We start from the raw sequence: 16,992 nt of genomic DNA, 5'->3' as shown, positions 1-16,992 counted from the left end.
CCCTGCGCCGGCTCCCTGCGCGCAGACCTCCTCCCCTTCCGCCCAGGACTTGTGGCCACAGGCTCTCCTGCCGGCCCGCAGCACCCGCCACTCCAGGTCGTTACCCTCTGGGGAAGGCTCTTCCTTCCCGACAGCCAGAACGCACTTGTCTCCCTGGTGAGGACACGAGGCCCATGCTGTCCGTGGACTCCATCCCTTGCCCGGGGTTTGCTCTCGGCTCCTCTCTGCACTTCCGGGCGCACGGACACAGCAGGAAGGAGGGACGAGTCCACCCGTCCTAACCTGACACCCTCTAATGCCACAGCCCTTAACCCTCATCTTGAAGCTTGATGGTCCGAAGATGTTTCCACATCTCCTCATCTATGGTGGGTTCGGAGGCAGGCCCAAAGGATACCTCTTCATGGAATGTTTTAACCTGGGCACCTTCAGAAAGAACGGCGAGGCGTCACCGCCATAAACAAATAATCGGGTAGTAGCGGCTGGTACTAAAATGTGGCAGGCACGGTGCTCTGTCTACAGAATCCTTACAGGAGCCGCCTATGATTACCAGCCACACTCTACTGGCAAGCAACCCAGGCCTGAAGAGTCGAAGTAGCGGGTCTCATTCAGTTAGAAACAGGATTCCAGAGCATCGCTCTGAACCCCGACTCTCCCCGGGGTGCACGGAGGCGCCCCGCCCTCGCCGCAGCAGGTGAGCAAAGACGATCGCCTGGCGTCAAGTTAGGAGACTGTCTTCACCGTCCGTCCTCAGGCCAGCTTACACGACTGGACTTAACAAAGAAGTATTCTGTTGAACAAACATGTGCTCTCACAGGCCAGTTATGAAAACATTACAATGAAGAGAACACCGTAATTAGTGAGTGCAAAAGATTATCAGAGCACAAAAGAAAGACCGATTAATAATTGGAGGGTTTAAAAGACCCCACGGTCCACACCCTCTGCGTACCGGCCGTGTCTCAGTCCACTCGGGCCGTGGGACAAGAGCGCAGATTGGGTGCCTCATAAACGAGAAAGGTGCTTCTCGCAGCTCTGGGGCCTGCAAGCCCAAGATCGGGCGCCAGCAAGGTCAGGTCCGCGGAGACCCTCTTCGTGGGTCACGGAGGCCATCATCCTGCGGTGTCCGCATGTGGCAGACCGGTAAGGAAGCGCTGGGGGCCAATCCTGTTCGCGACGCCCCACTGTGAGCCTGGGCACCTCCCAGAGGCCCTGCGTCCTCACCCCAGCACCCTGCGGGCTAGGGCACAGCCCGCAAGTCCAGGGGGGACACACACGGAGCACACAGCAGGGGACAGGGTGGACGTCCTTTGTGGCACCTGCCACGGGGGCGGGGAAGCAGCTGGACCCTGACAGCCAAGGAATACCACCAGCCGTCCCTTTATTATCACACTTTTACATATAAACCCGAATCTAAAAAGACATAAAGTAGAACTCTATTTTTTAAAAAGAAATTCCAGGGGCGCCTGGGGGCTCGGTCCGTTGGGTGTCTGACTCTTAGTTTCAACATAGGTCACAATATCACAGTTCATGGGATCAAGCCCCATGTCGGGCTCTGTGCTGACTGTGAGGAACCTGCTTGGGATTCTCTCTCTCTCTCTCTCTCTCTCTCTCTCTCTCTCTCTCTCTCTCTCTGTGTCTCTCTCTCTCTCTGCCCCTCCCCCACTCATGCACACATGTGCTTGCTCTCTCTCTCTCTCTCTCTCTCTCTGAAAAGTAAATGAATAAACCTTAAAAACAAATAAATAAATTCTGAGGTGTAATCAGTTCTGGGAAGAGGGGGTGAGGAGAGGAAGGGGAGTGGAGAGGAGGGGAGGGGTGGAGATGGGGTTTCAGTTAGTCTGGGCGGGGCTGAGAACCTTAATTTCTAACAAAGGCCCAGGCCATTCTGAGGGTAGCCAGAGACAGAGCCTGCAGCCGGAAGGGGCTCGCCAAGGAAGCTAGCCTCAATCAAGACCCAAACACAGAACCACGGGGTCTATCCAGGGAAAGCGGGAGCTGAGAGCCCCCACCCCCGCCCCCCTCAGGGATCAGCCTTGTCAGCCACCGTGCTGACAGAGGACGTGTCTGCGTCCCCTGTCACCCGGCGCTCGTCCCCAGCTAGTAAGAAATAGGAAGGTAACTATGTGCAAAGAAACCTTGGGGCAAAACCCAGCACAAAGGCAAAGAAACCCCTGGGATCTGAAACCCCTTGTTGGGAGTCTCTGCCTAGACTTCCCCGCTGGCCGCCCAGGGGCGCCCAGCCTCCAAGGGAAAAACCCCGCCTTCCCCTCGGGACCCTGACGGGTGGAAGACCCCAGAAATGCCCGACCCGCGCCCAGCGCCCAGTCTCATGCCAAGCGAAGCAGTTCATCTGACAGAGAAAGGCCGGCAGCTGTGACAGCTCCAAAGCTGCTCAGAAAACGGCACAGCGAATTAAGTAGGACTGATTCAGGGACTGGCACTTTCTAGGGAACTAATGACCGCCTGAGGAGCTGATGGCCCGAGGCGACGCCAGGGGCCGTTAACCCCCACCAGCCAGCGGGAGGGGGGAGCAGCGCCACAGCCCGGGGGCGGGCGGCCTGACCTGGGGACACTCACAGCACCAGCGCCACCACGTGGGTGTCTGCAGGGCTGCGAACCCCCACCGGCCCCGGGGGCAGCGCCAGCACCGGGGGAGACGCCGGGAGGGAAGGAGGCGACTGTGCTCCAGCCGCAGTTCCGCCCGGGCCCAGGGACAGACCACACGACCGTCCAGGGCCGGCGCCCTGTCTCTTCAGGCGCGGGGTCGAGGACATCTGCCCCGACCCGGCCTGACTGGCTCCCCCATGCCCCATGCTGGAAGTGTGTACCCTTCGGACCCTCGGTCCGCGGGAAGCTTCTGGGGGTACAGAACCGGCCTGATGCCCCCGTGCCAGCGCCTGGCAGGTGCCACGTGGCATTCCACGGACGGACGCCAGCAAACTGCACCGACTAACTGTGTGGCGCGATGCGGAGCCTCCACGTGGGGAATCTCCAGCCTCTCGCTCTCGGAGAAGCGCCCGGAGCTCAGGTCACCCTCCATCAGGAAACGAGCCTGGGGACGGGCTACCAGGGACGGGGTGTGCAGGGGCGGCTGCCCATCCCTTCCCACGCGCTGGATAACCGTGCAGCGACCACAGCACCGCTGGGGACGCCGGAGCCATGGAGCTCCCGGAAGAGGGGACCGCTGGCGCTGAGCCTGGCCCGGGGTCTCCCGCCCCCCCCCCATGGCCTCCCGGGCACCATCTCCTCCCCCAACACCGTGCTGTACCTGCTCTGGGGCCTCCCCGCCACCACCCCCCACACACAGCATGCTGCGCCAGCCCCAGGGCCTCCCCCCTGCACCTGTGCTGCGCCCTCCACCGGGCCACAGGGAACAAGTCCCCTGTGGAGGAAGCGTGCAGGTCACCCACGAGAGAAACACACGTGACACAGAGGAGCCACGTGTGGGAGGTAGCACGGCGCAGCTGCGCAGAGGGAGCCCCGTGTGCACGGAGCCCGTGTGCAGAGCGGGCTTCCGAGCCGAGGAAGGAGCCTGGGGGGAGGAACCAGTGACACGGCACACCCTGAGGCCCACCACCGCCTTCCCGTGGGGGAGGCTGCAGCGCCCCGCCCTCTGTCACCATGACCTGTGCAGGAGCTCACCCGGCTCCCCATCTCAGCTCCCAGCACAAGCCCATCAGCTCACCTGCTGTGCATCTTCCACCCCGCGTGGGTGGGGTCGCGGGCTCCCCTTAACCAAGTCCGCAGTCGCTGAATAAATGAGCGCAGGCATGCGGTCCCTGCAGCGTCGCACCTTTCCCAGAAACAGAAGGAAGCTCCAGCAGGCCACCCCCACCGTCTGGATTCAGACACCCAAGGCCGCAGCGGGGGGAGCCTGGAAATAAGTGGTTACCAGCCTCCTCCTCCAGCCTCCCGTCAGCCCCGCTGCAAGACCAACTGAAGCCAGAGGCTGCGGCCTTCCCAGGCAGTGGGACAAGGAAGCCCTGAAAGGGGGGACAGCAGGTGACACAGGGTTCTGGAAGCACAGCACCTGGGGAGCCGTCACCCGCGGAGCCGTCATAAGCTAGCGATTCGGACAAGGTTTCCAAATGACTACATCCTTGTTGCCATAAAATATGAGTTACATATGCAACTTTTCTGTGCCCACCGCTGGAAAGCTGGGTTTCTCTAAGACTGATTAGTAAGGGCAAAAGTCATTCAATACAAAAAGGTTTCTTTCACTAGATCCAAGGACTGATGCCCATGTTCTGGAAACCAGGCCCGTCTGTGTCAAGAAATGACCCTGATAACACAGGGCACCGAAAGCTGTAAGCTACGTTTGTCCCAGGACACAGGGCTCACCCACCAACCCCGGGAACTCAACTCACTGGACAGTGGTCCCCAAGAGGCGGTCCCAGAGCCTGCCAGAGACACACGTGCTGGCGCCCAAACCCAGCACGATCTTGCCCCAAAAAGGATTTACAGAAGATATAAGCACATCGTGTCATTCGGGGCTGCTCCTTTCTCAGCGCCATAACCCAATGGCATATAATTCTGGCTGAGAAAGTCAGGTGTAATGTATCCTATTCCCGTAACTTATGAAAGCCTTCACTGCCTCACTTGCTTTTAAACACGCTTAGCTTTTAATGGAAGCACCCCCTCATAAGATAATAATAAAGTCTTTCCTATTCTCAGGAAGTTAAAAAACTGGCCAACTCCACCAAAAAAGTTAATGGGACAGCCTCAGACTCGAGCGGAACTAAAAAGCAAGTAGGTGAGAAAAGACGCTTCGTGGGCTGGAGACGGAGCCCGCTGGACTTCCCTAACACCTGTCCTGTAAGCAACTCTGCACCGGTGACCAGCAGGCAGAAGCCACGGGTCTGCCTGCAGACTCCCACCCAGCTCTGTCCCTCCGTCACTGCAGCCCCAGACGGCACAGGGTCACTGCATGCGTTCCGCTTTCCTGCGAGACGGCCACGTGAAACTATTATTATAATTAATCACTCTCTTCAGTCTGGTGTTTTATCCACTACTTTTCTAATTGAGGTATAATGAGCAAAACGTTACATTAGATTCAGGTAAACATATAATGATTCAATATTTATATCTATTGAAAAATCATCTACTTTCTTAACACAGTAGTGATCAGGCAATATATATGATTTTAACATTTCACCGAATCATCTAACAAGTCTTAAATTACGATGCTCACGAGGAGTTTGTAAGTTAGCGCAGCGCGTGACCTCCTGTCCGGAGCTCCACGGGGTGGGATCATGCGAACCCGCCACCATCCACCCTCACACGTGCACCGCTGCACGTGTGTGACGCTTTTTTTATGTTGTGGGTATAGGAAATAAAGGTTAAATAATACAAACACTTATTTGTAAAGCTGTGGATATATGTCACCTGATTTAAATGACTTAAAATGAAAATGATTTTAAACAATTTAAAATCCTTCACTGGGGTGCCTGGGTGGCTCAGTCCGTTAAGCGTCCAACTTTGGCTCAGGTCATGATCTTGCAGTTTGTGGGTTCGAGCCCCATGTCGGGCTCTGAGTTGTCAGCCTGAAGCCTGCTTCAGGTTCTGTGTCTCTGTCTCTCTCTGCCCCTCACCTACTCACACTCTGTCTCTCTCTCTCTCTCTCTCTCTCTCTCTCTAAAAGAAAAGTTATTAAAATAAATAAATAAAATCCCTCATTCATACAGGACAGTGGCAACTTTACTATCCCCTACCCAGCACCAAATGCTCTCTCACAGCTGTCACAGCCATGTCCCCATGTGACAGTGATCACCAGGTGGAGACCTTGCACCGCATGATACGGCGTTTTGTGCATTTCCCGAGGCCCAGGACCCTGCAGGCCTGCACAACACCCTCAGCACCTGGGAGGTACGGAAAGTGGACGGCTTCATCCCTGTTGTGGTGGTGAGGATAATGAAGTCCGGCAAGGCCTATCCGTTCCGTCAGGGTCGCAAGTCCCCGTCGGGCCGTGAACCGAGTGCTGATCTGTGAGGACCCAACGCTCCCACGATAGTGGCCACCACAGGGGCCCACGCTGTGTCCCCCGCAGTACGTGGCAGTGGGAGCCTGGAGCGTGAGGCTGAAACGGGACCGTGGCCTCATCCCGGCTCGGCCAGAACGAAGGCTGTGGGCACGCGGGGTGGTCGTCCAGGGGCCCGCGTGGAGGGGGGACCCTGCTTCCCGGCCCCTCACACACTGACCCCACATCACTGCACACCAAACCACAACAGCACTGCCACGGAAGAAGTGTAAGTTATTGAACTCAGTTATTACATACGGTTGGCTATTTAAATCCCAATGAGAGTTTTGTTTGTGTGGCATTAATTTTCTCAAATGGTGCTTGAAAAATCAAGAGCAAAATGGTTATAGAACTAAGAATAGGCTTCGTAATTAACATGTATACATTTGTCAAAAATAGTTACCTGATTATCATATTTAAGAGACTGCGTCCCAACCAAAAACCGAATGGCATCTGTTTCTGCAGTCTGAGGTGTCAGAGCACGGGCCTGTGGGAGGGAAGGAAAACGCACACATTTATGAAGTGAGAGATTGAACAGGCAGTTACCTCCTGCACCGCCGCCGGGGCGTCCGTCCACACCAAGTCTCTGCAAGGCAAGTAGGAAATACGTACGGACAGCCTTCGGCCTGCGCACGCTCTGTGACGCCACAGCTCCACCCCAGATGCGTACGTGGACACGACTGTAGACGGGCACAAAAAACAAGTAGTAAAGATGTAAATGGTGTTTTTTAATAAAAGCGCAATTTTCAACAGAAATAGATAGGTCGAACAAATCATCCTTCAACAACACAGCAGAAAACGGCTCCCAGCAACGGCAGAGCAGGTGGCTGAAGCCACGTCTCCCGCAGAGGACAACTGTACAAACTAAGCTAAATACTCCGAATTTGTCTCAAGGCCTCGGGAAGCCAGCACAGCGGTGAGCGCCAAGGTCTTGGAAGTGAGGGAAGGTCAGAGAGGAAAGCCTGACCTCCAGCCCCCTTTCAGCCAGGAGCCCCTGTCAGTTTGGGAAGTGTGGCCAGAGGCTGATGTGGAGGAGAGCTTTGTCACACGCTCCTGGGGCTGAGGGTACACAAACTGCGTGCACAGAGAAGGGGTCGGGAAACACTAAAGCTCTGGGTTGGGATCCCTTGGGGTCACCAGCCAGGAGTGAAGGTGGACTAGGATGAGGTCAACCCGAACACACTAACAATTCAGGCCATCTTAGTCCTCGATCGGATGTTAAGTGATCTGAGCAGGCTGGTGCCCTTAGGCCAGCCAGACACCTGCCAGGAGTGACGGTAAATCGTCAGGAGGAAGAGAGACGTCCAAAGTGTCTCCCGCTTTTCTCACAGTGTCAAACACTGAATCAAAAATAACTAGTCATACAATATGTCAAAGTCATATGATCAAAAGCCAATCAACAAACAACAGAAAGAGGCCCATCGAACATTCAGACGATCAGGTTCTCTGGGAAACAAGCTGCGAAGCGTCAAGTTTTGTGCAGACTTTCTGGGAGTGTTCTCGGGATGACGCCACGGAGGCGGGAAGGAAGCAGGACTGTGCAGAGGCAAAGAGGAACCGTGATGCCATGGGGAGACCAGAGCCGGACGCTCCCTCAGAGTGGAGCCAACGTGGCCAGGCCCTTGTGCCACCCAGCCCCGCCCCCATCCAGTCACCGGGTGCAGGCTGTCCCCGGAGAAGGGCGGGACTTCGGTGTGACTTAGGGCCAAGTGGCTCTGTTCCACTTAGGGCAGACGCTAAGAGCAAGACCACTGCGAGTTCTCAGCACCAACAATCCCAGAATCTGCTGGATTTTCTGACAAATCTGGGCAGTGCATCACCGCAGGAATCACTACTCCTATGATTAATATGCTCAATAATTAAAAGACAAAATTAAGAATTCCAGGTGAAGAATGTGAGGCGTAGAGAGGAAAAGATTGTGCACAACTGGTTAAAATTAGTGCTGTGACTAGCACTCCAGGCTTGCAGACTCAAACCCAGACCCCCTTCAGGACAGCCACTAACTGTGCCTCGGTCGAGTCCCTGTTTCCCTATTGCTCATGCTTTGATGCCTGTGGGAGACAGAATAATGGTCCCCAAAAATGTCCACACCCCAATCCCCAGAACCTGTGCAAAGCGACTGTGCAGGTACAATTGTGTTACAGATCTGGAGATGGAGATCATCCTGAATCACAGAGTCATTGAGCAGAGAGACGCGGCACAGAAGAGAACCAGAATGAAAAGGGCACAGGGAGCCTGCGGGGGACAGGCGGCTGGGAGCACGTGGGCAGCAGCTGCTGCAGGCTCTGAGGGTGGAGGAGCCCTCGGGCCAAGGGACACAGGCACCTCTAGAAGCTAGAAGAGGCAAGGTCACCGATTGTCCCCTGAGCCTCCAGGAAGGAACGCGGCCGCACCAATGCCTTCACTGCAGCCCAGGGAGGCCCTCGTCGGGCTTCTGAGCTGTGAGGCGGGAGGTGCTGTTCCTCTGAGCTGTTAAGTTGGCGCCGACTTGTTAGGGCAGCAACAGGAAACGGACACCACCATACACGCTTCGCTACATGGGCCACTGTCCACGTGTGGCTCGGAACAGATGCCCAGCCCCTCCTCTATCACATCTAACTCCGACCATTGTTCTCAATTTCTTGATTCATTCTTTCTAAAACAGGGTAAGAGAAACACGGAAACCACTGTTCTGACCACTCTGATTTTGATTTGGTTTCTGGGTATCTGTCACCGAAAGATTTGGTGACAATTTCATGTCATGCTCCATAGCACCTATGTCCCCATCCGTCCTCACAAAGGGTTCCTGACACAAACATATCAGCTACCGAAATACATTTCAGTAACACCAAGAAAATACACGTCCAAAGCACATTATTAGACATCTGGAGGGAAAAGTCTATCCTGGCCAATATGCCTACAACTTCTTCAACAAATCTATTTTGGAGTCTTAGATAGATCTCTTTGCAAAACTGATGAATTCTTTGTGACTCTATATATCTTCTGCCAAAAATGTCCATACAAGTAAATTCTGCGTATAACATCAGCAAACTCAAACCCTCCGAATCCTAGCTCATTTAAACACCGCTCAGAGAAAAATGATCCTCACGAGGAAGCGTCCACACCATCACCTCCTGCTCCGAAGACAGAACCCTGACTCAACAGAGGGGACGCAGGACTGGGACCGGGGGCAGACAAGAACACTGTGTCTCAAGCGGAGGTACGTGCTATCGCCCCAAGAGAAAAAGCCTGAAAATCCACAAAAACAGGACCCAGAAGAGGACAGAGCTGAAAGGAAATGATTATTTTCCATTAGAAGTCTCATCTGCACCTCGAGTCAGTAATCACGAGTTGAGCACACAGCTCAGGCAGGTGCTGCTCAGAATGTCCCCAGAGGGAAGAACATCAGCCCTGCCCCTGGGGAAAGATTTGCAGGAGGAGATGAGACTCGAACAGAGCAGATGGAAAAGGACTGTGTGGCAAAGCCACGGGCACAGACCACCCGGAGCACATGGGCCCTCGTCAGAGCGCGCCCAGGCTCAACCTCAGGCAGAAGGCGGGACTGAATGCCACCACCTTGGAGGGAAGAAAACCAGAAAGGAGTAAGTTGTCTTGGCAGCTGATAGGCTGGGAAAAAGGGCAGCGCGGGCCCTGGAGGCTGCTCGGTGCCGGTCGTGGGCCGAAGCCGTGCGCACCCCAGAACCGCACAGGAGACACACGTAAAGTCAAGTCTACGAGATCATCTGTTTCAGAGAGCGAAGCCGCTGCAGGTTTGGAAAAGCACGACAGATCTGACACTGCCCATCTGACACATACCCACAGTAAGACGCTGCTTTTTTTAAAAACCTGAAGGGCGAATTATTCTTGTTAAAAAAGAAAGAAACAGTTAATCTAAGATCTTTCTGGTCCATTATTGGGTAAAATGATAGTCATTATTTAACTCCGGCCACGTGGGTGACAGATGTGTATGTGTTGTAATTCTGGTCCTCCGATGAAGAGAGAGATGAAAGGCCCTCCGTGTCAGGGTGTAAGAGGCCACGCGTCTGCACGTACTGTGTCCTGATTCACCTTCACAATTCATGAAGCAGACCCAGAGTCAAGATGGATGACATTCCTACTCAGGAGACGAACACGGAGGACCAGAGAGGTCGTGTGACTCAGTCACGGTCACAAAGCTCCCTGAAGAAGAACAACGCAGACTCCCGGGCTTGCATCTGCTTCTCTCTGTCGTGGGGACGCAGGGACCCGGCCTCACAGGTAAGAGACCTCTCTACGGAACCAAAGACAGAGCCTGGCATCCCTCCTTGTCATCTGACCCGTCAACACTCCACGCCCTGTTCTCAAAAGGAAGGCGACGGCACTTCCCTCACATGGCCTGGTCTCCACCCGCCTCACCCCAGGACCGGGCAGCGGGCCACGCCGCGAAGCCTGGACACGGGGAAGGGGCGTCGGAAGCGTCACGAAAGCCCCCCTCCGTTACGGGAGACACAGACCTCAGGACCTCACCACCCCACTCCCTGGGAAATTCAGAATTGTTGTCATTTTCTCACGAGCCTGAGCAGGTAAACGCTCGCTCTGGGCAAACCCCCCACTGAGAGCCGCACCCCAGCTATGTGCACCCCTGAAGGCTGGCAGGTGGAGTGGGACTTTGCTCTAAGGGGGGGGCCCAGGGGGGGCTGACCCCTCTACCCTAAGCAGTCTCGCCCCCGGAAACGGCCTGTTTCCCGAGAGCAGCCTCCAGGTCACCAGTGATGGACCAGGGGGCTGGAGATGATTGGACACGTGTGTCCCCAGCAGATTGTGTTCTAAACACAACAGAAAGGAAGGCCCCAGCATCTCACTCTGTGCTAAGTCCCTGCTTCTCGACTCCCGCGCCCAGATCGCCCTCACAGGCCCATGAGGCGTGAGAAACACCACTGGGGACCACGGGGCCACGACACACAATCACGCGTGCACTCACTCACACGCTCACCCCAGATCATGCAAAGGCCACCCTCTCGCCACTGCCAGGGGCTACCTCCTACCCCGTGCCCGCCTGCCCCCCACCCCCCGGCTTTGTCCTGCTGGCTCCTCTCTAGCCCCTGGTGCGGCCCAGCCCCCATCAGCAAAGAACTCGCCTCACAATCGAGCAGCACACGGAAACCATCGGCTGGCCTCCTGCCCAGGAGAAGGGGCGCCCCTGCCCTCCTCACCTGAGAAACGGCGCCCCTGCAGCACACATCGGCCAGCCCTCTTTCTTCTTCCCTCTCCTCTTCTCTGGCTTCTTCCCCTCAACTGGAAAAACCGGGTCACACGTCCCCTTGCCCTTTGAAAGTGTCTTGCCTTGACGCATCTACCTTCATTCTTGCATTCACTGCCAAGCTTAATGGTGGTGTGGACAGGGAGAGCCTTCCTCGGCTCTGACCCTTCCCCCCTCCAATAACCTGGCCTCCCCACAGCTCCCCACCGCACGGCCTTCCCAGGCCCCCCGCATCGCGGCCACCAGACGCTCTGACACAGGACCCCTCTGTACCCCGAGCCCCAAGGACCCAGGAGGCCACCACCCTCCCTGTCTCCTCCTGTCCTCCCTTCTCATGCCCTGGCTCTGTGCCCACAGCTCTTTCCCAACTCTTCCTGGCCACGCGGCCCCCTTGTCCACGAGCACCGTCCCTGGAACCGGGCAGGTGATCTCGCCTCACTGGACAGGTGCACGGCAGTGCCCGGGGCACATCTGGCCTGAGGCCAGTCCCCAGCAGCCCCTGACGCCCTCCCGCCTGGCAGGCCCCCCACCCAGGAGCTCCCAAGTCCTCACCGCCCACCCCACTGACATCCACGCTCCACCCCCCCACCCCCCACTCCTTGCTTAATCTGCCTTTTCACAGCCTCTTAACCGGGCTTTCTGACTGAGCCTTTCTACTCCTGCTCACCCCCCCACCTCCCACCTCATCAGGTCAAATCAGGACCGCAGGTTCTAGAGAAACAGGCTAGGTCTTCATTTCCCCCTTCCAGACTCTAGGGAATCACACAAAGGCAAGAAATCAGGACGGCCAGTTCTGGGAGAGGACCCGAGGCTCAGGACCGGGCTAGGCGGACGCACTCAGGCCTGGAAGCCTGGGGGGAAGGAAGCTCCCGGGGCGCTTGCATGCAGTCAGCCAAACAGTAAGAGCAAAGCAGGGTGTCTGGGGGCTCAGTTGGCTGAGCCAACTTTGGCTCAGGTCGTGATCTCACGGTTTGTGGGGTCAAGCCCCATGTCGGACTTTGTGCTGACAGCTCAGAACCCGGAATCTGATTCAGATTCTGTGTCTCCTTCTACCTCTGCCCCTCCTCCACGAATGCTCTCTGTCTGTCTGTCTCTCTCTCTCTCAAAAATGAATAAACATTTTTAAAGATTAAAAAAAAACAGTAAAAGCAAACCTCAAATAAGAAAACAGACAGAAAATTATGTTAAAAATGTCACTGAAAAAGCTAAGTAAAATATCAAACAGAACCCAGCAGAGTACTCTTTGGTGACTGAGTGGAATTCTGTCCCAGAATGCCAGGGTAGCCCCACATTTTGAAATTAGTGATTTAAGTGACCAAAGAGACCACAAAAGTCATACATCAAATGGTCCGTTCCACAGACACTAGGAGCATCTGAAAAGTTGAATATCCACCGGTGACTGGACAGGTCCTAACAGGTAAAGCTGTCAGCCCTGCGGACACAAGCCTGACACCCAGGGACAACCGACAGCAGGCCGTCCCTAGGGCTCAGCAGCCGGGCCACCCAGGGCTCCCCGAGAACCCCCCGCACGGTGCAGGGAAGCCAGCCTCCCTCAGCCCTGCTTGTGTGGCTCCAGGCTTTGCAGGGCGGCTTACCAGTGTGCCGGCAAGGCCAGGGACAGTGACTGAAAGGACCCCAGCTCACCTTCTGCAGCAGTCCTCAATGCCACACGGGCCCCTCCTGGTCTGGACGAGCTCGGCGGCTGAATTCTTAAGAAGGGCAGCCCCCGGCTTAAACGGGAGCCGTGGGACCCACTCCTGCTCTGTCCGAACCTCCTCCACGGCGCCCACAGTGCCCCTCCTTCTGAGCCACACCCCTGGGTCAGCATCTGACCCCTGATTTCAGCTCAGGGCATGATCTCACAGTTCGTGGATCGAGCCCCGCGTCCGGCTCTGCGCTGCCCACACGGCGTCCTCCTGTGTTCCCCTTAAGTACTGAAGCACAATGACATTGGGTCGAAGGCCAATCCTAAGTCAGACACCCAATTCCCACCACCAGACCCACGCTCAGCCCTACACAGTATGGCCTGGACACAGGGCTCGGGTCACAAGCAGTTCACAGGCACCTCGGAGACGGCCTCGCCCCCACCTGCCAATCACCTTGACGGACTCAGTGACGTAGCAAATAGGTGTTATGCACCTGCTAGAGGACGAAAAAGAAATGAGAGGCCCCTGAGCCCTGCGGTCCACTGGAAGGAAGGGGATGTGTGTGCTTGACCATCTGTCCCCAACGGCAGCGGGATCACAAACGACGGCCTGACACGGATGAGACAGGGCGTCTGGTTCTGAACAGAAGGCCTCGGGGCACCTGGGCAGCAGTTAAGAGTCTGACTCTAGATTTCAGCTTAGATCATGATCCCAAGGTCATGGGATAGAGTCCCACTTGGAGCTCTGTGCTAACAGTGTGAAGCCTGCCTCTCTCTTCCTCTCTCCCTCTCCCTGTCTCCCTCTCTCTCCCTCCCAAAAAAAAAAAAAAAAAAAAAAAAACCCCAAACAAAAAAAACACCACCGAGAGTAAAGAGGTCACTGTATAGGAAGAACCCAGGCCTGAAACCAACTTCTCTAACAAAAGGTTTCATGCTCACAACCAGAGTGTCCTCAACTTTAAAACGGGAAAGAACAATCCCTGCACCCAGGGCTGGTGTGACAAGTAAGTGGCCCATCAGATGCCTGGCACTACTACCTGCTCAACAACAGTCTGCCCAAAATGAAACAGAACACAAACCCCCACACAGGACGAAAGCCGCGATGGAGGTTTTGTGAGGAAGCGGACGGGCCTGGGGCAGAGGGGGAGGGCACCCCAGGATGCGTGTCTCCCAGAAACAGGACAGCAGCGCGGATGGCAACTTGGCCAGTCAACCTCCCTTAAGAGCACAGGGCACCGCACCTGCAGGGCTGTGGCTGGAATGTCAACACCCAGCAGTAAGACGCAGGGAAAGGAGACAACCAGGAAAAGGAAGCGTTTCCTCAGCAACAGAAAAATAGAAAGCTATACAAGAAAAACAATGAAATCCTAGTACCCTAGTTGAATCAGCAGTCAGAAGTATTTATAAATCTAGAAAAACGAAGACCCTAAATAAGGATTTGGCGAGAAATTACTATAAAACTGTATCAGGAATCTAAAGAAACATAGGGGAGAGCACAGAAAAAACTGCAAGTCCTTCGTGACGACATCCAGTCACATGTGATATCCAAGAGATAAAAGCAGGTAAGTAAAGACGAGAAGAAAGTGGTAAGTCAAATGTGGTTGTTCTCAGGCAATCAGATTAGATGGAAAGGGTGTGTTTAGGGCCTGCAGATCTTAATCAGAGTTTCAGCAATTTGACTTCTTCAAAGACTTGTAAGAATTACTTGGATATTTTTTAAACTTTAAATCCACAAAAATAAAAAGAAACTAAAATCATAAACAAAAGTCAAAAGTCCCTTCCTGTGAGCTAAAAGACGCCAATCACAGGATACCAAAATGTTCCATAAACAGTAAGTGCTCAGCATTTTTACTTTAACGACCCCTGCATGGCCCTTGACCCTCGTTACCTTCAGTCAATGGTCAATGATCAAATCCCCACCTTCTAAAGTAAACTGCTCTCCACGGTGATTTGAATGTCCCTGACAGCTGACCGTCCACTGTCAAGTTCAGTTCTCATACTTTTACTATGGTAATGGGTCTTCAAACTCCAGAACTCCAGAACGTCACGGCCCACAAGCTGTCCGAAGTAAAGCAGCACAAAAATGTGCTACTTCTTTTAAGATAAAGGAGAAATTCAGAGAAAATATTTCATGCTCCAGGCAAGGATCTACTCCTTGATATTAATCCCAGGAAAAAACATGTCAAACCCCAGGAAATAACATTTGTTATCTCAAAGATCCAACACAGATGATCGAAACCTCTGGGTTACTTAGGAGATTTCTTGAGATCAAGAAGTTACTAGGTACACTGGCCGAAGGTGCACACGTTAGGTAGCACACGGCCAGGGAAACTCAGATCTCCCCATACGCACCCTTGGCATGGGCCACACGTGAACTTTTTCCAGGAGAAACCAGTGTAACCTTGCAGGTAAGGGGCTTTGAAGTTGGCTTGGGTTTAAAGCCTAGCCAGGTTAGAGTCCCAAGTCTCTCATCTACTGGCTAGGTGGCCTTGGCCCACAGGAAGCAAAACATCTCCAAGGACGACGGAGAGATTAAGTAAAATACGTGAGGTTTGAGCAGGGTGCCCGGCACACAGAGACCACGCTCAGAAGCTGGTACTTAAGGCACAGTCCCGGGTGACGAGCCCACTGTCAAAGCCTGTATCACCGCCCATTCCTCACAGGGCGCTTTGAAACTGCCCTGCAGGGGGTTATCTGCAAGCATTTTGTCTCACTACCATAACTACACATTTATGGAATGCTTACCATGTGCCAGGCACTGTTCAAAGCTTTTGAATTAAATGTATCAACTCATGTAATTGTCATAACAGCCATAGCGGATAGAGGCTCATTTTCCCATTTTCCTGGCAAGGAAACCGAGACTCAAGGCTATACAGCCAGTAATGGCTGGAGCCAGGATCTACCCTTCTGGGGTGCTGGTGCTGGGCAGGCTCTTAGTAACTGATGTGCTGCTTCTTTCACTGTAAGCCTCATGAAAGCAAAGATCATTTATAGTTTAACACACATCTGGGGCACACAACTATGTACCAGATACTTCCTAAGGCAAAGAACAAAGTTTGTTTTTGCTTCTCTGTATGTGTCCAGAGGTGTCTTAAGCAGGTTCTCAAACGCCATCTGAAGAGATGAAAACCAAAACAAAGCTCTGTCAGGTCCTACACAATGCAACCTACTGCCCTTCCAACTCCTCCACTCCATCCCTACAGACCTCCCAGCAGTCCTGCCAAACCGGATATGCATTCCCGCTTCGCTGCTTACACTGTGGGGATTCACGCATTGCAGACATTTACTGAGCACCTACTACGTGAGGGTCACGGTGAATAGGCACTGGAGTACAGGATGAGGAAAAATAGGACATTAGTGGGAAAGAGGTGAGATCCGAATAGAGTCCGTGGTTCAGTTCATAGGATTATACCAACGCTGATCTCTAGGCTTTGGTCAATGTGCCACAGTCATGCAATCGTCAACATTAGGGGAAGCTGGGCGCAGGATGCAACAGAACTTTCCGTTTATCTTTGCAACTCTTGGGTAAATTTAACACTGTGTCCAAATTAAACGACCCCCTCACCGTCCCCCCGTCCCCTCCCCCCAACACCACACACAAATCACGGATATGTGCCCGCCTCTGGGAACTCCAAGGCGGGAGGAAATGCACACAAGTAGCCACCCGGCAGAGAGCGATGCGCCTCAGGCCCGGGACAACCGTCCAAGGGCTGCCGGGAGAGGGGCGGCGGGGGGCTCCCAAGCCTGGGTCGTGGGCACAACCGCTGCGTCCACCCTGCATCACGCAGGACCCTGGGCCTTCCTGGATAACCCCGTCTTGTAAAGGAGCCCTCCCCCCGCCCCCCCCGAAGCCTCCGGGTCCTCAGCGGGACAGGGGGAGCTGGGGGTACAGCGGCGCGGGGGCCTTCCTGGGACCCACCTGGAACTCCAGCCCATAGATCACCGGCGCGTCGTCCTCCATGCTGCGGCCGCTCACACGCTTAAGGCCTGTCCCTAGAGCGGGCGCGCCCCCAACTCAGCACCCATTCATTCCCGCCCTCCCAGGCGGGACCGAGCAGGGAGCTTTCCGGCCTAACGCGGCTCCCGTAGCCACACTTCCTGTATTTTCCTGATACG

The 16,992-nt window shown here is 54.7% G+C and overlaps 1 protein-coding gene across 1 annotated transcript in view; it reads right to left on the bottom strand.

Annotated features, from left to right (window-relative positions):
* Positions 1-16,971, bottom strand: part of LOC115290358 (EARP and GARP complex-interacting protein 1-like) — a 21,526-nt gene extending 4,555 nt beyond the window's left edge. The window contains exons 1-2 of the mRNA XM_029938367.1: positions 16,796-16,971; positions 6,417-6,500 (exon numbers count right to left, since the gene is read on the bottom strand). Coding sequence (XP_029794227.1) covers positions 6,417-6,500; positions 16,796-16,837 — 126 coding nt within the window. The 5' untranslated portion in view covers positions 16,838-16,971. The remainder of the gene's footprint in view (positions 1-6,416; positions 6,501-16,795) is intronic.
* Between the last annotated feature and the right edge of the window lie 21 nt (positions 16,972-16,992).

The sequence above is a fragment of the Suricata suricatta genome, chromosome 4 (assembly GCF_006229205.1).
Source record: "Suricata suricatta isolate VVHF042 chromosome 4, meerkat_22Aug2017_6uvM2_HiC, whole genome shotgun sequence".
NCBI classification, from domain to species: Eukaryota; Metazoa; Chordata; class Mammalia; order Carnivora; family Herpestidae; genus Suricata; species Suricata suricatta.
This window is presented reverse-complemented; position numbering and strand designations above follow the sequence as displayed.